Source organism: Danio aesculapii, chromosome 24 (genome assembly GCF_903798145.1).
Source record: "Danio aesculapii chromosome 24, fDanAes4.1, whole genome shotgun sequence".
Taxonomy (NCBI): Eukaryota; Metazoa; Chordata; class Actinopteri; order Cypriniformes; family Danionidae; genus Danio; species Danio aesculapii.
The window spans coordinates 5,482,539-5,505,937 of record NC_079458.1 but is presented as its reverse complement, the minus strand read 5'-3'; the positions used below and the strand labels follow the sequence as shown (position 1 = coordinate 5,505,937).

General features: G+C 32.6%; 1 protein-coding gene across 1 annotated transcript in view; it reads left to right on the top strand.

Moving 5' to 3' along the window:
• The first annotated feature begins 986 nt into the window (after window positions 1-986).
• The window catches only part of LOC130218156 (carnitine O-palmitoyltransferase 1, liver isoform), a 55,658-nt gene continuing 33,245 nt past the window's right edge, over window positions 987-23,399 (top strand). The window contains exons 1-4 of the mRNA XM_056450233.1: window positions 987-1,191; window positions 15,672-15,814; window positions 17,611-17,750; window positions 20,502-20,673. Coding sequence (XP_056306208.1) covers window positions 15,674-15,814; window positions 17,611-17,750; window positions 20,502-20,673 — 453 coding nt within the window. The 5' untranslated portion in view covers window positions 987-1,191; window positions 15,672-15,673. The remainder of the gene's footprint in view (window positions 1,192-15,671; window positions 15,815-17,610; window positions 17,751-20,501; window positions 20,674-23,399) is intronic.

The following is a 23,399-nucleotide window of genomic DNA, read 5'->3' as shown; positions in this document are numbered from 1 at the left end:
TATGCTGGATAAGTTGGCAGTTCGTTCCGCCGTGGAAACCCCTTATTAATAAAGGGGCTAAGTCAAAAAAATGAATGAATGAATGTAAATATTGTGATTAAGAAAAATGATAATATTTCTATTATTCTATAATAAATATTTATTATATTTGTATTATCCTATTGTGAATAATACAACTCAAATTTATTATTAATATTTATTAATAGTAATACATTTATTGATTTATTATTAGTATTTGTATTATTTTATGATACAAATCAAATTCAAATTTATAATATTCTATTGTGCTGAACATAAACATGCCTGGAAAATTATTTGATATGTTTTAAAAGTTATTTTATGTTAATTAAATCCCATACATGATAAATCAATTGAAAAGAGAAGTTTATAGATGTAAATGTTTAATTAAAATGTCTATGACATCACAATTTAATGACCATGACACATATAAAATATTATTTTACATAAAGTTTACGATCCGCTGTGTAAAACATATGCTGGATAAGTTGGCGGTTCATTGCACTGTGGCGACCCCAGATTAATAGAGACTAAGCCGAAAAGAAAACGAATGAATGAATAAAGTTTACGTTACGCTAGGCATCCTTATCTGTTATCGACACGCGTATGTGGCGATAAAAATAGATCGAAAAATTAAATACATTTTAATTTGACAAGAATTAAGATAATATAAGACCTAACCTGACCATATAATCTTAACAGCGTATAAACATGACGGTTCTGTGCGAATATTATTCACCTCAGCTTAATAAAAACACAAAAAAATGTATATACTCTCCACTCCACACCCAAGATCAAACTGTGAGCCACATCACCGCCCAAGTATTCTTGATTGACAGCCGTGCCATCCAATCACAGCGAAGCTCCCAACGTGTTCTATCCGCTCAGTGGCCAACTCAAACGTCAAGCAGTTCCACAAAGACGTCGTCGCCTCTTGCCCAATCACACCCAACTTCCGAACCGCTCGTTTCCCGCCCATCTCGCTGTATCTGTTACATTCCTGTCGCACAGTGTATCAAAGGCACTTTGTATCCAGTTGCACTTCATACCAGCATCTCTGTTGGGATTATAACGCACTTAATAGTTATCGGTTTTTTATGTTCGTCAAAAGCAGAAGCGAGGAAAGGAGCGCGTCACTTTGTTCCCGTCATCAGGAACATCAGTAAACAGCAGGTAAGGATGATGCTAATCCTGACACTGTAACGATATTTTGATGGAGGATCTTCTGCAGTGTGATGGAGAATGCTAACGTTATAATGCTGATAGAGCTGAACACAGTTTTAATAGCTCGCATGCTAGCTAACACACGTCCGTTATTTGCCTTGGGCGCACTTACAGTCTATTTACATGACTGTTTAAAGGAGTCGAGCTCTTAGTTTAGCATCATCCAGTCATTTACTTCATCTAAACATCTTCAATTGACTATTAAGCGTGTATGTTTAGTTTATAATAGCTGATGCTTGTGTTTCTTTGTGGATCTGGGTTTGTTTCGCCCGCCAGATATTTCAGATAACTGTTGGTGGTTTAATGATTGACTCAATTGTTATGCAACAAAACCCTTTAAATAATTCATACAGTTTGTGTCTTGTAGGAGGATTAAATTGAGTTTTAGGTGATAAAACCGTGCTTGAGTAATGCACCTGCTCCTCTTATGTGTATTCTTACTCATTTGTGGTCGTTGAAATGTTGTTGTCTTCGCTTGTTTTAGATTGTTGGATTTCAGTGTTTCTTGATAATCCAAGTGTATTAATTAAGCCGTTATTTTTAATTGGGTTAAAGTTCATTTCATTCATTATGGAGAAGTGCCCTCTTTTGGCCACTCGTGGAAGTACATTTGTGCCTTATTTGCATTTTTCCTGCAGTCTGATTTAATTATTTATTTTTTATGTGTTTATTATTTGTTATTAAGCTTCAAACGATAGACACATGATATTTAAATCAAATATTATAAAGCCAGGGGGGGTGGAAGCGAAATAATACAAATGACAACTGTAATGCATAATAAAAAGCATTAAAAAATAATAATAATAAATAGATAATTAAATAACATTTGTACAGTTGTAGACAAGCAGAATTTATTACATTAATCAAAGAGAAAACAGAATGCAACTCTACCATTTTAATTGCCTTTCTGTTAGTCCTATGTTGAATAGTACAGAGATAATTTTTCAACTCTTTATAATGTAAAACAAGGTTTTTGATTGAAAATTTACACTTGTGAATATGAAACCTAATCAACAAAGTCAATGAATCAATAGCAGTTTTTATGTATTTATTATTTGTTATTTGGCTTCAAATGACATATACATGACAATTAAATCAAATATTATAAATCCAGGGTGATAGAAGCGAAATAATATTACTAATAATACTAATATGCTGTAAAAAATGCAGGGTTCCACACAATTCATTCATATTGTCCTAACACAAATTGATTAAGTTAACTTAACACTTTTAACAAATTTATGTGGATTGAATATAAAAAATTAAGTTTTTCCAATGAAATCCCAAGAATTGTGTTGTTTAAGCTTAATTTAAATAAGTAGTTTGAACAAGCAAAAAAAATTTTTTTTTTTTGTGTACATTAATAGAAAGCAGACAAAAATAATAAATAATAAATAAAATTCTTGCAGTCATAGACAAGCAGAATTTATTACATTGAGCAAAGAGCTCAAAGAGAAAACAGAAAACAACTGGACGGTTTTAATTGCCTTTCTGTTAGTACTATGTTGAATAATACAGAGATTATTTGTTATTAAGCTTAAAATAATAATAATAACAATACATAATAAAAACAATAATAAATACATAATTAAAATTCTTACTATTATAGACAAGCAGGACTATTCTATATTTAAAACAGAATATAACTGGACAGTTTTATTTACCTTTTTGTTAGTACTTGAATAGTACAAATTATTTTTTCAACCCCCCTTATAAAATAAAGGGGGTTTTAAAATAAGTTTTTATTTTTATTTATTTATTTTTTTTTATGAAAAATGTTCACTTGTGAATATAAAATCTAATCAACAAATTAAATGGATCAGTAGTAAAAACTTCATTATTTATGTCTGATTTAATCCCACAAAGCAGTGGCAATGGGATGACGTGGGATTGTGTATTTGCTTATTCAAATTTAGTCTTCTGAACTTGCTTACTCACCAGGTCTTTGACTAAGTCACTTAATGAGCATTTCCCCCTTCAATTTTGACAATTTTATGTATTTACATTAATAATAAATAAATCATGCAGGTCTCAAAAAAAATTTACAACTTTTTTTAGTGGCCCATATACAAATTTTAATTTAATTTAATTTTTTAAAATATCTAGTAATTATTATTTATTTGGTTTATATTAATATTTTTCCTGTTCTATTTAAACAAGGGCTGAACAATATATCACTTTAGCATTGATAATGTGATCATTCGTTGTAGTTACATTGCGAGTATACAAAATGTTGAGTCTGGATAATAGTTTATCATTTGCATGTGTTTTTGCGGCCTGTGACTATGAAGATTTTAAAAGCATTCAGGCTTAAGAAATTGTACTGTGTGTAACTTAATAACGAATCATTTTTATAATTATTAATATGAAAACTCTAGTTTTATTTTACATTTGAATATTTTATTACTGTATACCTAAATACTTTAAGAGTACTCAGAAAATGATAAAACACTTTAGTTTTTCTTTATTGTATTTATGTATGCTTATTGTTTGTTATATTTTATGCAGATGTACACTCGCACAACAGAATCTGCCCAATCCATCTAATATTATAAATACTTCCTAAAATAGAGAGATTCAAGTCTTCTCGCGAAATTGGATTCTTATTGCAATATATATTGCAGAATAACAAAATATCGCAATGTTAGATTTTTTTTCAATATCGTGCAGTCCTAGTTTAAACAATGCTACAGTACGAGTTAAAATCCTGATCAAATTCCTGGACCTGAATCACGGATCTTTTTTATTTACACATTAACACAAAACAAAATCCAGATTATTCTGTCCTTAGTAAACTTCTCTGGTCATGGAAACTGAAAAACTGTACAAATTAAATAGTTTTAGGTACTTAAAGTGGATATATTAGTTATCGATTATAATAATTAATATAATATATTACTCGGTCAAGAACAGTAAATAAACTTGTTTATTCATTAATAGCTGCAGTTATTTGCACGGACCCAATTCTGATTCTTGTGGGTCTGCATGTTTTTCCGAACATTACGTTTTCATAAGATTAGATTAAATTTATTGTCATCACACATGTACAAGTACAAGGCAACGAAATGCAGGTAAGACATTTGATAAGACATTACTGACTATTTTGAGGAAATTCGCCAATGTGTATTAGGGCTGAACAATATATTGTTTGGACATCGATATTGCAATGTGTATATTTTATGTATTTACATTAAAATAAGTCGGGCAGTTCTTAAAAATTTGTTATTTGTGCCCCATATATAATTTTTAGTGTGATGGTGTATATATATATGTGTGAAGTTATTAGTATTTATTTGGCTTTTATTAATATTTTTTTCTGGTTGTATTTAATTTAAGCAGTTTAAACTGTAGTTACATTTCTACCTTTTGTCATTTTTATCAGTTTTTAAACACCACAGTACTAGTTATAATACTGAGGAATTTACTGTACCTCAATCATTGATCTTTTTTTTTTTTTTTTTGATTAGATTAGATTAGATTCAACTTTATTGTCATTACAAATGTACAAGTACAACGCAACGAAATGCAGTTTAGGTCTAACCAGGAGTGCAATAGCAGCTAGTGCAGGATATAGGTAAGTAAGTTATAATATTAAAGTTATAAAGTGCAAGTATAGAAAAACTATGGTGATATGTACAGATGGAAGTGCTATGAACATTATATACAGGTTGCATTAACTATGAACAGAGATTTACAATAGATGAAAATATGTGCAGGTTGCTATTAATAATCAGAGGTCTGTAGATAGATATGAACATAATTACAAATGTATATGTACTGTGGGTATGTACAATTCAAGATGATTTTCACATCAACACAAAACAAAATTCAGCATTTCTGTCCTTAGTAAGCCTCTCTGGTCATGGAAACTGAAAAACAGTATAAATGAAATAGTGTTATAAGTTTTAGATACTTCAAATGATCCAAGTAGCTTGGATATATTAGTTATCGATTACAATTATTAATGTTGCTCAGTCAAGAACACAGGGTTTCCGCGGGGTCTTAAAGTCTTAAAAGTCAAAAAATTAAAAATCTAAAATTTAAAAATGGAAATTTAAGGCCTTAAAAAGTCTTTAATTTACTTTTAAATATTAAATATTTAAAGTATTAAATTGCTTAAATATTTTTGCACAGGTCTTATTTTTCCGATGTCCATGTAATGCTACATCTAATGCTCATTTAAATTCTTTTTTGTTGTTGTTGCTTGGTTTTTGTGGTGTTCTTGTTCTTTATTTCACTAGTCCAATTGTAATCTAGTCTAATTTCACTAGTCTAATTGTGTGCCCCCCCACTTAGCGTGATTATGGCGACCGCCATAACATCTTTATTGATATTAACGATTCTCTTTTTATTCGTCAGATATTTTGTTGTCTGCTTCTTTTGACCGCCCCGTCATTTAAAAAAATATCTCAATGGCGAACGCGTCAAGTATAAAAGCCTCGTCTGTTTCGTGAGGTGTGCGATGCGGCGCCAGGGGAAAGTATAAATCAGCCTTAAGATGTTTGTTTGTTTGTTTGTTTTTTCTCTGTAGTTCAATGGTGCATCTAACCTGTCTTTAGTAGTTCACTTTGAATACATTTATTTTACCACTAAGTTTATGATTTTACATTTTCTCTCGTGTGTTTTTGAGATTGCGAGAGGTCTTAAATTCAATACTTAATGGTCTTAAAAGTCTTAAATTTGACATTGATATCTGCAGAAACCCTTGAACAGTGACTAAACTTCTATTTATTAATTATTAGCTGCAGTTTCTTGCACAGACCAAATACTGATACTTGTCTGTCTACATGTTTTTTTTAACTATTTACATTTTCATAAGACATAACTGATCATGATTTGTGAGGAAATTCACCAAGATGTGTATTAGGGCTGAACAGTATATCGGTTGAGCGTTGATATTGCAATGTGTGCATCCACAATAGTCACATCGCAGGATTAGATTATTTATTAAAGATTAAAAAATCAAGATATTATTATATACAATTATCTATATCATGATGACCATGTTATTTTATGTTTGATTGTTCAATTATTGTATTTGAATACTCTTAGACTCCCCAGTAAACCTCAAAGCGATGTTTATTTCACTTTTATTTATTTCTATACGCTTGTAATTTGTTACATTTTATGCTGATTTCTGCATATAAAAAATCACCCCAGTCAGTCTAAATCGATGAAATATTCCTCAGTAGAGCTATTTAAATCATTTAGCGACATTGTATTCATATTCTAATTAGGGGTTGGGCCGATAAACCATATTACATTATATCGAATCGTGATAAAATTTGTCAATAACCAAGCGGCAACCTCCCGCTCTCTCTCGGAAAGCCAATACGGAAGTAACTGAAACTGCAATTCATCAAAATTCCGCTAGTCCTGGCTCCATAATAGAGCAAATTGCAATTGAGCCCACTGTTAGAATGGCCAACTTTACAGCAGAAAAAAAGGTGTTTACAACCTGGTATAAAGAACGATTTTGGTTCATAAAGCTATTATTACCCTCCATGACAACTGTGAGGGGGGTGAATTATTTTATAACTCATCCATTTCCTTTATTTTAGGTTATATTAAGTTTGCATAATTAAGGGCGTGGCCACTTGAGTGACAGCTGGGTCTTGATGGTCGCCGTCACTTCACCTCAGCTGAATCCGGCAGATTAGCCACTGATCTCGGCATATTCATCGTATTTTTGTGTTGTTTTATGTGGCTTTACACAGTCAGTTGCTTTTCGGACTTATTTCCTACAATTATCATATGATATGGGATGCTGTGTGCATTTAATTGTGCTCACAAACTATTCATGTGGCCTCGTTTCCCATGTGAGTAAAGTTATATACTTGTATACATCTCTATAAATGTATTTGTTTTATTTAAGATCATTTATCATTAATATTTTTCTTTAGACCCGTAAAGCACTCCAGAATCTGACAGATTGATTAGCTGTAGGCTCTAGAACAGTCATCTGAAGCGTTGTCATACAGTGCTGTGGTGCTGGATTTCATCAATAGTCTTGCATTTACTAACACAGAATATATTTGAAGTGTTTGGAAGTAATTTGCGTTTTCCCCGCGTGTAGCTCCGCTCACTCTCCGCCTCTTTGCCCTTATTTAGTATCCCGCTGTGGGTGTGATTACGCGCGAACAAAATGGCGACGGTTGGCCGCGCCTACTTGTAGCTTCTTTTGCAGTGTTCAGAAACCTATGGGTGACGTCACGGATGCTACGTCCATATATTTTACAGTCTATGTCAATAACAAACATAACCTCTGGACTTTTTTACTCTATATCAAGAGCCAATCACACAGCAGAAATGTTCCACAATAGGAATCTAAAAGTGTGTTGAAATTAGAGGTGTACTGATTTTTCAGCCACCGAAAATGTATCAGCCAAATGTATGTTATGCCATTTAATGGACCCTCTATTTTTTGTGGCTTCAGTCATTGTTGGGGTACTCTTTTATATCTGAAAGCATTAACAACTGATGTTGAAATGTATATCATTATCCTTTAATAAGGAAAATGATTATTGAGATTAGGCCCAAATCACGATATTTATCGCTGCAAAAAAAATCGCATTGTCAGATTTTTCCCAATATTGTGCAGCCCTAATGTGTATTTTGAAGATCTTATATATTCAAACTAGGGGTGGGCGGTACACCGGTGTCATAGTCATCACCGGTGTGACATTGCGCCACGACATGGATTTTCTAATACCGTCAATACCGTAATAAATCAATTATGCGCCTTGAACAGCTGCATTTACATCAATAATAGCTAATTCTAAATAATAAGGCATTCAATTTTCTTCAAACGTTCAGTTGTGGTCTGAATACATGTCCTTATACTACAGGGCTCGAAATTGCAACCATTTTGGTCGCATGTGCGCCCGAAATGTAATCTATGCGCCCTCATAATATATTTGGGAGCATTTGATTTTCTCTATAAACTTGCTGAATCGCTCTACGCTGCGGCTGTATTGGTTCATATTAGCTGTCAATCACTCAACGCTTCCCGCTGTCAGATGACAGGGAGCTTTTGTTACCGCAGGAAATGCAAACGGCTGAAGAATGAAAAGTGCACAGGTTTGCAAACCTCACCTAAAGTTATAATAATAATAATAATACTAATAATGGCGCAGATGACAGCGATCATGACATGAGGTAAATGTTGATCCACCAGCTGAGATCAATCAAGGGTTTTCGGAGAAGGTGCCCGAATCTTGTTGCGTTGCTTTCACTGCGTGTTCCGCGCAAATGTCCGCTAAATGTAAAATCTAATACTGTAGACATCATCGCCAAAGAAACTCGCCTTTACTAAGTTTACACTGAAACTACGGCTCATAACAAGGAGCAGTATTGCGCCGGTGGTCATCGCGAGAATCCTGCTCTGTCTGCTCATAAATTAGTGCCGCTTTATTCCACAAACAGAGAGAAATGAAGATCAGCTCATAACGAGACTGAGCATTTAAAATGACACAAACCGAAAACAAAACTTTTAAAGAGTGATAGAAGTGAGACTTTTTTTTGTCCGTTCTTCCTTGAGATGTATATTATTTTGCTATTTAAAGTAATACCATGATATTATACCGTCACCGTTCAAAAGATGAAAAATATCGTGATATTAATTTTAGGTCATATCGCCCACCCCTAATTCAAACATGAAATTGTGAAGAAAATACCTCTTAAATAAAGGGGAAATAAAAAAAAAATAATCACAATTGTCCAAATAATCAAAAATGTATTATTACATATAAAATATTCCATGTTTTCATTTTGTTTGTCATTTTCTGCTAATAAAAATAATCTAAATTGTAGTATTTTATGTCAAAGTCTGAAGACATGCAGTGTTATCTGTTGTTTGTAGAATAAAACTCAAATGAACATTTTACCAAGAACAAGAACCTGGTAATGGCATATAAACCGAAGTGCTACAAACTTTAATAATTTATCTTCCAGAGCTGTAAGTGAATGTGGATGAATGTTTGAACAGTGTTTGGGTTGAAGTTGAGCACACCGCTAGTCATGAGGGAAGCCTTTGCTCTAGGTTTCCATAACAACACTGTTGCCATAGATACATCTTGTCGGGGTTTAGAAGTGGGTGTGCTTTTATTTATTTATAGGTTTTTTATATATAAGGTGTAAGTGTCTGTCTGAATGAGATGTGCAACATGACAAAACTGAATAAAGACAGAAAAAAGGAGTTTCCCTTCATTTACACAAGCTGGAAACTGATAGCTGTTGTAGGTTCACCCAAAAAATGAAAGTTCTGCCATTTACTGAGCCTCCATTGTTTCCCAAATCTCTTTGTGTTAAATTCTTCTGTTGAACATGTAACAAACAAAATATTGAAGATATTTTGAAGAATGATGGAATCCCCTATTGTCTTCCATAGCATTTTTTTTCGTCTATGGATGTCGATGGGGTCCAGCTTTCAACATTTTTCTGATTATCTTCTTTTATAAGTGTTTGGTGTACATGGTGAGTAATAGGGCTGGGCGGTATGACTAAACTGTTATTTTATGGTATGAGGAAGTATATTTCACTGTAACGAAATGTTACGTCCCAGGACGTATTTGTTTTTTTTGTTTATTTTTTTCTTTCTTTCTCTGCTACACCCTAGTAGGAGCTAATGACCATCACCTGCTGCCACTTATGAACCACTCCGTGATTGGAGGACGAGAAAAGCAATGGGCATTTAAACAGCAGTTTTCCACTAGAACAGTGTGTTTTTGTGTGTGTGTGTGGAGGCTTTGTTTTTGTGAGGCTTTATAAATATATATTTAGTTTGATTCTTTAAACATAATTTGTTGATTTGGAGCTTTAATTTGTTTAAGTTCTGTTGATGCTTTTGATCAAATGAAATAGCTTTTGCCTCGAACTCTTTTTGATTGTAAGTTAATTTTTGTTTTCAATACTACTTTGTTATCCACTCTTTATTCTGTTAATTTGGGATTGGGTTAGTAGGGAGGGGGTGCCATTTTTCTTTTTGTTACCAGTTTCTCCGGTAAGTTAGTAAGGGAGTGAGAGTATTTTTGATGTATTTTTCTTTTCTTTTCTTTGATAGATTATTCAGTTCTTCCCTTTCTCTCAGTTAGAGAACGTTTGTTTGTTGTTTTGGCTTGAACCCCCTCTTGAAGCCTTTTTCTTTTGGAATCCAAATATTTAAGAAAAGGACTTGATCTTATTTGATTATTTTGTATTTTATTTTTATTCTAAATATCAATACAAAAATATGAATTTGGATGACAAAAACAACAAATTTCACTGTGTCACATTTCATCGGTTTATGTGGACAGAACTTAATATTATTAAAAAAGTTCTTACGGTACACATTTCATTCCACTGTAATGATATACCATCACACCGCCCAGCCCTAGTGAGTAAATAATTTAGCTTTTTTTTGACTGTCAGAGTCTCTTTAACCTTGTGTGTCAACAGGGTCTTAAAATGTCTTAAATCTCAGAATCTAAATTGTAGGCCTTAAAAATGTACTTGTGCTGTAGGTTTTAAATCTTTTTTTAAACGGGTCTTAATTTTTCTTTATTCATGTATTGCTACCCAATCTGGCCAACACTTTTTTTTTTAACACGTGGCCTTAACTTTTTATTTAAAAAGGTAATATTTAACTCCGTTTACCATAATGGTTTAAGTATTTTCCATACAATAACATTTGTTTGAAAGTGCTCCATGTATGTACTGCTGAGGACGCCGACCTGGACAGATTGTTGTGTGTAGATTTATTTTATTATAGTTTTTAAAACGTTTGTTCATTTATTTTAAAGAAAGTTTATGTTGGAAAAAAGTATGGATAAAGTAGAGCTTGCTAGTTTTTACACAATATTTCAAATATTTTAATAAGATATATCAAAATTATTTATTTTATTATTAAATTACTATTGTATTATTAAATATATTCAATTATAATTGTTTTTTATTGAGCAAATAAAAATCTTTTCCATCTCTGCCATTTAAAACAATCCTGGCGTTTGGCCCTTTATAAGTCTACAATTTCATTCATAATGGTCTTAAAATGTCTTGAGTCTTAAATTTAACTTTGTGAAACCTGCAGAAACCCTGGTCAATCTCGAGGCCTGCGGTGCAACTCTGACCTGCTACATCATTTTATGTGGTCCGTAAGTAGGCATGGGCCGGTATAAGATTCTGACGGTAACTTTCGATAAAATTATCAGGGTTTCGCGGTACTGTTTACTGCTCTAAATATGTTCTTTTTAAATGTCTGGGTAAAAAACTACAACTTTTTTCCCTTTTGAACACAAAATATTTTATTTTGAGAAACATTTGTAATATTCTGGAGCAGTGAACATGTCAGGCTAAATAACTCAATTAAAACATTGACTTCTGCTGTCTTCATTAGTTTCAAAAACTGATTTCTTTTCAGTTTAAAACGGCATCTTTGGATATATTTTCTGCTGCAGATACTGTTGTCCTAAAAAAAAACGTAAATAAAAAATCTTACACATACCTTAGGAACGGTATAGCAGAAATTTTTGGCGGTTTTAAAACCTTGTCTTATCCAAACCGCGGTTTGAAAACGGTGATCGTCCCATGCCTATCTGTGAGAGCATATAATTTACACCAAGGGTGCCCAAACTCAGTTCTGGAGGGCCAGTGTCCAATAGAGTTTAGTTCCAACCCCAATTAGACACAGCTATTCGAGCTGCAGGCTGTTGTGTTGAAGGAAGTTGTAGCTAAACTATGCAGGACAACGGCCCTCCAGGACCAAGTTTAGGCACCCGTGATTTACACCAAATGCAAATGTAAGTATTTGCGCAAGTAAATTACATACAAAGTCAATGCGAACTGGGCAGTGGGAGTGATGCGGAATGTGCAACGTGTTTGTTGGGAATGCACTGAAATCAGTTCAGTTGTGTCTTTATTACAAATACAAGATCTTCAACTTGAGCAGAAAATTTGGGTTAGGCAAAGTAATGGGGGTGGAATTTCTGATTTGCTACCCAATATTTGTCACATTTCTTGTGTTGTTTTGCTGTAAAAATATTTGCACATTTTACACATCTTAATTTCTTCATTACTTTTTTGACTTTTAAAGGGCCCCTATCATGCCCCTTTTTGCAAGATGTATAATAATTCTTTTGTGTCTCCAGATTGGGTTTGCAAGTAGGGGTGGGCGGTACACCGGTGTCATAGTCATCACCGGTGTGACATTGCGCCACGACATGGATTTTCTAATACCGTCAATACCGTAATAAATCAATTATGCGCCTTGAACGGCTGCATTTACATCAATAATAGCTAATTCTAAATAATAAGGCATTCAATTTTCTTCAAACGTTCAGTTGTGGTCTGAATACAAGTCCTTATACTACAGGGCTCGAAATTGCAACCATTTTGGTCGCATGTGTGCCCGAAATGTAATCTATGCGCCCTCATAATATATTTGGGAGCATTTGTGTGTCTGAATATAATGATTGTAGTGCAATCTGATTCGATTTTCTCTAAAAACTTACTGAATCGCTCTACCCTGCTGCTGTATTGGTTCATATTAGCTGTCAGTCACTTAACGCTTCCCGCTGTCAGATAACAGGGAGCTTTTGTTACTGCAGGAAATGCAAACGGCTGAAGAGTGAAAAGTGCACAGGTTTGCAAACCTCACCTAAAGTTATAATAATAATAATGGCGCAGATGACAGCGATCATGACATGAGGTAAATGTTGATCCACCAGCTGAGATCAATCGAGTGTTTACGGAGAAGGTGCCCGAATCTCGATGCGTTGCATTCACTGCGTGTTCAGCGCAAATCTCCGCTAAATGTAAAATCTAACACTGTACACATCATCGCCAAAGAAACTCACCTTTACTAAGTTTACACTGAAACTACGGCTCATAACAAAGAGCGGAATTGCGCTGGTGGTCATCGCGAGAATCCTGCTCTGTCTGCTCATAAATTGGTGCGGCTGACTCGCCTGCTTTATTCCACCAACACAGAGAAATGAAGATCAGCTCATAACGAGACTGAGGATTTACAATGACCCAAACCAAATCTTTTAAAGAGCGATAGAAGTGAGACTTTCTTTTGTCCGTTCTTCCTTGAGATGTGTATTATTTTGCTATTGAAAGTAATACCATGATATTATACCGTCACCGTTCAAAAGATGAAAAATATCGTGATATTAATTTTAGGTCATATCGCCCACCCCTATTTGAAAGGTTACAGCGCAAAATATTCATCAGATCATTTATTACATCATATAATTTAAGCTTTTTTTTGTGCCTGTGCCTTTAAATACAAACGCTCTTCCGAAGGGTACCCAGTATCAGAGTTCAGCATTTGTTTTCTGTATAATTCTGTGTGCAATTTTAGACATCTATTTTTTAAAAAGTAACATTTTTAGGCTATAATTAGATGATTCAAATATTATATATAAAAAGTGTATTGTGAACACTTAATGTTTATTGTAGTCTATAAATCTGCCTGTTTTGTCTAAATATTTTACGATGTAACCTGCTGGGCATGATCAAGCATTATATAATGGTATGAACCATTATAGGGGTGGTCAAATGTATGTTTATATAATCTATAATACAGTATGTAATTATTTAAGATGCAGATCACCATTTTGAAAATAGACATGATCAGGTTTTTTATTCAAGATGTAGAATTGAACACACTAGACACTATCATATTTATTGAAACTATTTGGGACTTATGTAAGAATATTTTGACTACAAAATGTATTTTAATAGAATATATATTTTTAAATGATATCAGAGAACATTTTTATTCGGGAAAAGTTTTAGGGAAAATGTTTAAAAAGATGCCTCCTGGAGGAATTTGTCAATATTATCATTGATCAAATTGAAAGAACTTGTATGACTTTTTATCCATGTTGTTGTATGTGTATGTATGTGTATATATATATGTATATATATATATATATATATATATATATATATATATATATATATATATATATATATATATATATATATATATATATATAGATATATATATATATATATAGATATATAGATATATATATATATATATAGATATATAGATATATATATATAGATATATATATATAGATATATATATATATATATAGATATATATATATAGATATATATATAGATATATATATATATATATATATATATATATATAGATATATATATATATAGATATATATATAGATATATATATATATATATATATATAGATATATAGATATATAGATAGATATATATATATATATATATATAGATATATATATATATATATATATATATATATATATATATATATATATATATAGATATATATATAGATATATAGATATATATATATATATATATATATATATATATATATATATATATATATATATATATATATATATATATGATAGATATATAGATATATATGATAGATATGATAGATATCTATCTATCTAGATAGATATAGATATAGATATATAGATATATAAATATAGATATATAAATATAGATATAGAGATATAGAGATATAGATATAGATAGATAGATAGATAGATAGATAGATAGATAGATAGATAGATAGATATATATATATATATATATATATATATATATATATATATATATATATATATGATAGATATATAGATATATATGATAGATATATAGATATATATGATAGATATATAGATATATATGATAGATATCTATCTAGATAGATATAGATATATATAGATATAGATATATATATATAGATATATAGATATAGAGATATATATATATATATATATATATATATATATATATATATATATATATATATATATATATATATATATATATATATATATATATATATATATATATATATATATATATATATATATATATATATATATATATATATAGAATGCATGTTTGTTATGATTGATAATGAATATTCAGTTTATAATTTGCAATGTTGACATCTATATCTGTATATCTGAATCATCTTCTCTTAAATGGATAGTTTACCCTAAAATGAGTATTTACTCACTATTTACACACCATCAAGTGTCTTTACACCTTTAAGTTTCTTACTTCTGTTGACCACAAAAGAAGACATTTTGAAGAAAGCTGAAAACCTGTAACCATTGACTTCCATAGGAAAAACAAATACTATGGAGGTCAGTGGTTACCGATTTCCAGCTTTCTTTAAAATGTATTTTATGTTTAACAGAATAAACAATCTCAAAAAGTAAAGTATGAGTAACTGATGACCAAATTTAGATTTTTGTGTAAACTATGCCTTCAGTGAATCATCATCATATGTCAAAATGTGGAAGTTGACGTAAGTGTAAAGTGAGATGAAGTTCTGCAGTCTTGCACAGTATTAAATGTACAACGTCTCTGTGCTGCGGTGATATTTGAGCTGCTGTTTAAAAGCCTGCGTCTTTGTTTCTCCTTCTCTTCAGAAATGGCAGAAGCCCATCAGGCTGTGGCGTTTCAGTTCACCATCACTCCTGAAGGCATCGACCTGCAGCTTTCCCATCAGGCCCTGCGACAGGTCTATCTGTCAGGCTTGCGCTCCTGGAAGAAACGCGTCACACGGCTCAAGGTGAACACGGGTTGCACATAATGGAGGCTTTGAAAGCTTCATGATAGCTTTTTTCTCCACGTGATATAGTTTATGCAGTAAAATGCATATTTAATGAATGTTTGTTGTGAGATTTGGTGTTAAACCACTTCATTTGATTAGTGTGCATGCTAGGATTTAATATTTGTTTATGTTTAGTTTTCCTTGAATGCATTTTGATATTTCATTACAAAATATTTGGATAAAATGTTTATATGTACAATTAAATATTACAGTAAATGGCTCATTATTACATTACAATTATTAGAGTAGATATTACATTGCAGTATTATTACAGTACATTTTATATTGGTAATGAATTTTTTAATGTAGAATAAAATGCAGAAATGAACAATAAAATCCTCAGAATATATTTTGTAAAATAAAATAGCTTAATTTTAATATTGATAATGTGTTTTAAAATTTGATAAATTGTTTCTTTTTATTTAGGAATAAAATAAAATGCTCAGAATATATTATGTAAAATAAAATATCATAGCATTTTATATTGATAATGTGCTTTAAAATTTGATAAATAGTATTTATTTAATTTAGAATAAAATAACATGCAAAAATGAACGATAAAATGTGCTCAAAACTGTTTTGTAAAATGAAATGGCGTAATTTGAATATTGATATTGCATTTTAAAATTTGATAAATAGTTTTTTAATTTAGAATAAAATTTAAATGCAAAAATTAACAATAAAATGGTCAGAATATATTTAGTTAAATAAAATAGCATCAGTTTAATATTGATAATGCATTTTAAAATTTGATAAATAGGTTTTTGTTATTTAGAATGTGGTAAAATGCAAAAATGAATGATAAAATGGTCAGAATATGTTTTGTAAAATGAAATAGCATCATTTTAATATTGATAATGCATTAAAAAAATTATAAATTGTATTTATTTAATTTAGAATAAAATAAAATGCAACAATGAACAATTAAATTCTCTAAAAGATTTTTTTTAAAATGCTCAATTTTAGTATTGAGAGTATTTTAAAATTTGATAGTTTTTTATTTAGAATAAAATAAAATGCAAAAATAAACAATAAAATGCTCAGAATATATTTTGTAAAATGAAATAGCATAATTTGAATATTGGTAGTGCATTTTATAAAAAAAAAATATTTAAATAAAATAAAATGCAGAAATTAACAAATAAATGCTGACTTCATAGTAAATAGCAGATATTTTTGTTTTGTTATTTAGATGATCTCTTTTGTGCCTCTAATAGTGTTAAATAGTATTTTATATATGATTATAATATTTTTTTGTACACGCAGCAGTATTGATTATACACCAATATTGATTATAAAATGATATTTCACTATCAAATGAATCATAAAATACCCAATAAAATCTTACAAAATTAAAAATGACAGTATTCTAGAGAAGTATTTTATAAATTGTATGTGTTTTGAAGCTGATATGACAATAAATGAAACTCTCAAATTAAAAATTACAATTGTTTGTTATTTTGTCATGTACAAAACATGCTCAAAATCTGATAAAAACATTTAAATAGAATTATAAATGTAAAAATCTTACTTTAAAATATACAAATAAACAAACAAACAAAAAGCCTTTATTAGAAAAGAAACCCGCTCATTTTGATTGTCTGTTTTGTTGAATGAATGTGCATGTAGAAGTGTGTTTGGCCGTGATCATTCTCACACATTCTTCAGCTGGATTTCGCAGTGAGTGTTTTGTTTATTCAGGCCTCTTTCCTCATTTCTGTAGCGTTTGTTTACTCTCTCTCCCTCTCCTACAGAACAGCGTGATCACCGGTGTGTATCCCGCCAGTCCCTCCTCATGGCTATTTGTTGTGATTGCAATCTTGGCCACCATGTACACACGGTCGGACCCTTCAATGGGCCTCATCGCCAAAATACAAGAGCATCTGCCGGTCAGGTAAAAACACGTCACAATGTTGCATCACACACATCCAAAGTAAACAAAAACAAGTGAGTGATCTACAGGTCAGTGGCTCAAAGATGTACCCAAACACTTGTTTTCCTCGTATGCAACTTGCTTTACTAGCTTTTTCTAAAGAATAGGGAATCCACCCATGAACATGTTCGAGGAGGGTGTGTGCTTTTACACACCTCTATCCAGTATATTTCTGACAAAAGCAGGCGTTGTTTTACCACAGATGCGGTTTTGTGGCTTTTATAAATATGTGTTTAATCATGTCTAATAATCAACAGCTGGTAGCAACTTTGTGCAATTAATATAATATTTGTAAATGTTAAAAATAAGTCTTTTAGTATCAGTATTTGGATTAAATACTTCCTTAACCAGATTGCGATTGTCTGTCGTTGGTAGGTGACCATCCACTATTCCTCTGTGAAGTCTAGATAGGATTCTCACATCAATATATACTGCCTGATAAAAGTCTTGTCGTCGATCCCAGTTGTAAGAGTAACAAATAATAACTTGACTTCTAGTTGATCATTTGGAAAAGTGTGAGAAGGTTGATTTTTCTGATGAATCATCTGTTGAACTGCATCATAATCATCATAAACACTGCAGAACACCTGTTGGAGCTCACATGGACCCAAGATTCTCATAGAAATCAGTCAAGTTTGATAAAGGAAAAATCATGGTTTGGGGTTACATTCAGAATGGGGGCGTGCGAGAGATCTGCAGAGTGGATGGCAACATCAAGAGCCTGAGAGATCAAGACATTTGTGCTGCCCATTACATTACAAACCACAGGAGAGGGCAAACTCTTCAGCAGGATAGTGCTCCTTCTCATACTTCAGCCTCCACATCAAAGTTCCTGAAAGCAGAGAAGGTCAAGGTGCTCCAGGATTGGCCAGCCCAGTCACCAAACTTGAACATTATTAAACATGTCTGAGGTAAGATGAAGGAGAAGGCATTGAAGATGAATCTAAAGACTCTTGATGAACTCTGGGAGTCCTGCAAGAACGCTTTCTTTGCCATTCCAGATGACTTTATTAATCAGTGATTTGAGTCATTGCAGAGATGTATGGATGCAGTCCTCCAAGCTCATGATGGAGTCAGACACAATATTCATTCTGTTTCCACTGCAGCATGACTTTATATTCTACACTGGACATTATTTCTGTTAAGTGACATGACTTTTGTCTAAGCAAAGTCAGATCTTACTGTCCTGATTAAAGAATTAAAAATCAAGGCATGATCATATTTTATTTTGGTCAAATAAGCGTAATCTAGAGGCCTTGGCCTTTCATATAAGCCACTTCTGATACCAAATGATCAACTAGAAGTCAAGTTATTTGTTGTTGACATTTAATATTATTTCTAATAATACCTTTTACTCAGTGACACATTTGAAAAAAGTTTTCATAGAAAACACAAGAAAAGGAACAAAACATCCATAATACACACAGAAAAGTCAATTAAGGACCTCCGTCACAGCCGAGTGAAGTTTATTTATAAACTAATTTCGAGAGGATTTAAGTGTTTAAGATTGCTTGCAGCCAGCCCAGCATTATCCAATTTATGATTCAACAATCAGACGATTCCTAAGCCACTATAAATACCCTAAGTTCCATATCACGGCCATCTTTGTTTTGAAGAATCCCCCCTTCCACCCCTACTCCTCCTCCTCTCCTAGATGGGTGGCACAGAAGTTAGCACTGTTGCCTCACAGCAAGAACATCACTGGTTCTAGTCCTTATTAAGCTAGCCATTGTGTCTGTGCAGAGTTTACACATTCTCCCCATGCTCACGTGGGTTTCTCCCGGGTTTCCTCTCACCGTCCAAAAACATGCAACTTAAGTTAATTGACTAATTCAAATCGGCATCATAGACATGCTCAGAGTAAGTAGTTCTCTCTTAAGAGCAATCACCATATGTTCACTAGTTACTACAGCAGGGGAGTTCTCGAGATCTACCTGAGCTCAAACTCCCCTCTCACCTTGCAAATGGGAGGGAGCTCCGGGCTCGAGGATCTTATGAGCTCAGGGCTCTCTCCCGGGACAGCATGCCAAACAAGCTTTATAATCAATCCTCAGCTAAATGTGAACTCTTGAAATTAAATTTAAAATATATTCAAATAAAATCTGATATATTTGATCTGTAAATGCAGCAAATCTAAAGCCTCAGTTTTACATTTGAACAAATATCACATTTTAAAAGGTGTTTTTCTGACCTTTTGTATTTTTTTTAGACATTTTCTCTTTCAGAATAGCGATTTACCCCATAATTAAAAAGAAAAAACTTGTTCATAATGGCACGATCATCCCTTTAAATACAGCACTTATGGATGCTTTGTCTGTCAGTAGGAAATGATTTTAAAATGTCAAACCTCTTATCATGATTTACCATCATAAACTATTAATCTTCATATTCTACAAGTTCATTGAAGGCAAGTATTGAATGCATTAAAGGGACAGTTCACACGAAATTGAAAATTTCTCCATTTACTTACAAGTGTTTGTAAACTATTTTCTTCTGTTGAGCACAAAACAAGATTTGTTGGAAAAATAGACATCAGTAGTAAGAACAAAAATACTATGGAAGCCAATGGCTGTTTTTTTCCAACATTCTTCACAATATCTTCTTTTGTGTTCAACAGAGGAAATAAACTCAACCGTGTTTTGATGGACGAGGAGTAAATGATGACAGAATGTTTCCTGTTTGGGATGATTTTTGATGTGTGTTTGTGTGCAGTGACTCTCTGAGCGTTCAGTGCCGGACGATGGTTTCTGCCGTGTTGTTCAGCACTCTGCTCTGGTTCTCGCTCATCTTCACCATGAGGCTCTGTCTGAAGCAGTTGCTGTCGTACCACGGCTGGATGTTTGAGCAGCATGGGAAAGTGTCTAACACCACCAAAATCTGGGCGGTGAGTATTAGACACACCTGACAAATAAAAGCACAATCCGTAACGGTAAATAAAGGCCGAGTCCTGTGACGCAAGTAGAAACAGAGATGCAAAAAACTGCTGATAGTGATACACAAACTGACTTTTTGCTGCTTTGTTGTTGCGTCAGTGCTGCGGTCACGTCAATGCCAGATTATTTGTATAGCTTGTTTTGCAATACCTGCTGTTTCAAAAGCAAGCTATACAGATAATTATAACTTATTAACTTTTATTCTCAAAACCAAGCGGCAACCTCCCGCTCTCCCTCGGGAAGCCAATACGGAAGTAACTGAAACTGCAATTCATCAAAATTCCGCTAGTCCAGGCTCCATAATAGAGCAAATTGAGCCCACTTTTAGAATGGTCAACTTTACAGCAGAAAAAAAGGTGTTTACAGCCTGGTATAAAGAACGATTTTGGTTCATAAAGCTATTATTACCCTCCATGACAACTGTAAGGGGGGTGAATTTTTTTATAACTCATCCATTTCCTTTATATTAGGTTATATTAAGTTTGCATAATTAAGGGCGTGGCCACTTGAGTGACAGCTAGGTCTCGCTGGTCGCCGTCACTTCACCTCAGCTGAATCCGGCAGATTAGCCACTGATCTCGGCATATTCATCGTATTTCTGTGTTGTTTTATGTGGCTTTACACAGTCAGCTGCCTTTTGGACTTATTTCTTACAATTATCAGATGATATGGGATGCTGTGTGCACTTAATTGTGCTCACAAACCATTCATGTGGCCTCCGTTTTCCATGTGAGTAAAGTTATATACTTATACACCATCTCTATAAATGTATTTGTTTTATTTAAGATCATTTATCATTAATATTTTTCTTTAGACCCGTAAAGCACTCCAGAATCTGACAGATTGATTAGCTGTAGGCTCTAGAACAGTCATCTGAAGCGTTATCATACAGTGTTATGCTGGAGTTCATCAATAGTCTTGCATTTACTAACACACACTATATATAAAGTGTTAGGAAGTAATTCGCATTTTCCTCCCGTTGAAAAACATCATAAGAACAATGCTTAGTGGCTCACTGTATTACAGCAGTGTTTTTAAAAGTCTAAACACTTTATTGATATAGTGTACAGCCAAGCACATGTGGTCAGAACACAAACGAGTCGCAGGTAATAAAGTATCAAGCGTTTCTCCCAAAGTAAAGTCTGTCTGCCAGGTCTAAGCAAAGTGCCAGCAGGTGTCTGTAGCTCCGCTCATTCTCCGCCTCTTTGCCCTTGTTTGGTATCCCGCTGTGGGTGCGATGACGCGCGAACAAAATGGCGCAGTTGGCCGCGCCTACTTTTAGCTTCATTTGCGCTCTTCAGAAACCTATGGGTGATGTCACGGATACTACGTCCATATATTTTACAGTCTATGCTCAAAACACAAGAAAGAGATGCATGAAAATGTGGTCACTTTTTATTTAAATTCATTTCAATTGTCATGTGCACAGTAAGGAAACAGAAAGATTCCCAAACCATGACACCAAAGTAAAAGATAAAACGGATTCAAGAAAAGCATGGTCAAATAAAATCATCATTTTATCAATGTGGAAACGATTTAACTTAACTCAAACAGAATAGTCACTGGTGCAGCTTTTCACACACTGCTTAATTTTAGTAACCCAGTTTGTATTTATTAATTGTATTTATGATATTTTTAAAAGATTAATTTTGAAACCTTTTATTCATTTTCTTTTCGGCTTAGTCCTTTTATTAATCTGGGGTCGCCACAACGGAATGAACTGCCAACTTATCCAGCATATGTTTCACGCAGCGGATGCTGTTCCAGCTGCAACCCATCACTGGGAAACACCCATACACTCTCATTCACACACATACAATACGAACAATTTTTTAGCTTACCCAACTCGCCTTTAGCGCAAGTGTTTGGTCTTATGGGGGAAACCGGAGCACCTTGAGGAAACCCACGCAAACACAGGGATTACATGCAAACTCCACACAGAAATGCCAACTGACCCAGCCGAGGAATCAGCGACCTTCTTGCTGTGAGATGACGGCACTACCTACTGCGCCCCTGCGTCACCTTGAAACCTTTTAAAATGTAATAAATACAATTAATAATTGTATGTTAATAAAAACAAGTCATATGTTTTATATTATATTGGTGGTAAAAATCTGTGCGCCTGTTGAGGAATAATTGCAGCAGGAAACATTCAATAAATGTGACCATAAATAATTTTTTATTGTGGTTGGGATATGTTAAGTAATATTTATGCAGTTTTGATATTGTTTTAACTCAAATAAATGTGTAGGTTTCATAAATACTTTTCAGCCACCGTAGGTTATGAATTCAAGAGAATTTATTTTAAAAGAATATATTTTAATGTATTTATATAAAATTAGTTTATATACAAAAAGAGAAATTATACAAAGAGTCCCATTTCTATATTATTATAAATTATATATTTTAATCCATTTTTTCCTCTATGTTGTTCATAAATAAGTATTTTATTTCAGATTTATAATTGAAATGCCAAAGAGTTTCTTATTTTTGTTATTACTACAATGTAAATGCAGTATAAATAACAATAAAAAATGTTTATTATGTATTTACTTGTTAATGGGATCTTTTTGATCACACACAATGTGAGAAATATTGAGGTGTGAATCTTTTATGAAATATCGAATAATGTGGTCCAAATTGACCCATAATGCAAAAATGATCAACTATTTTTGGG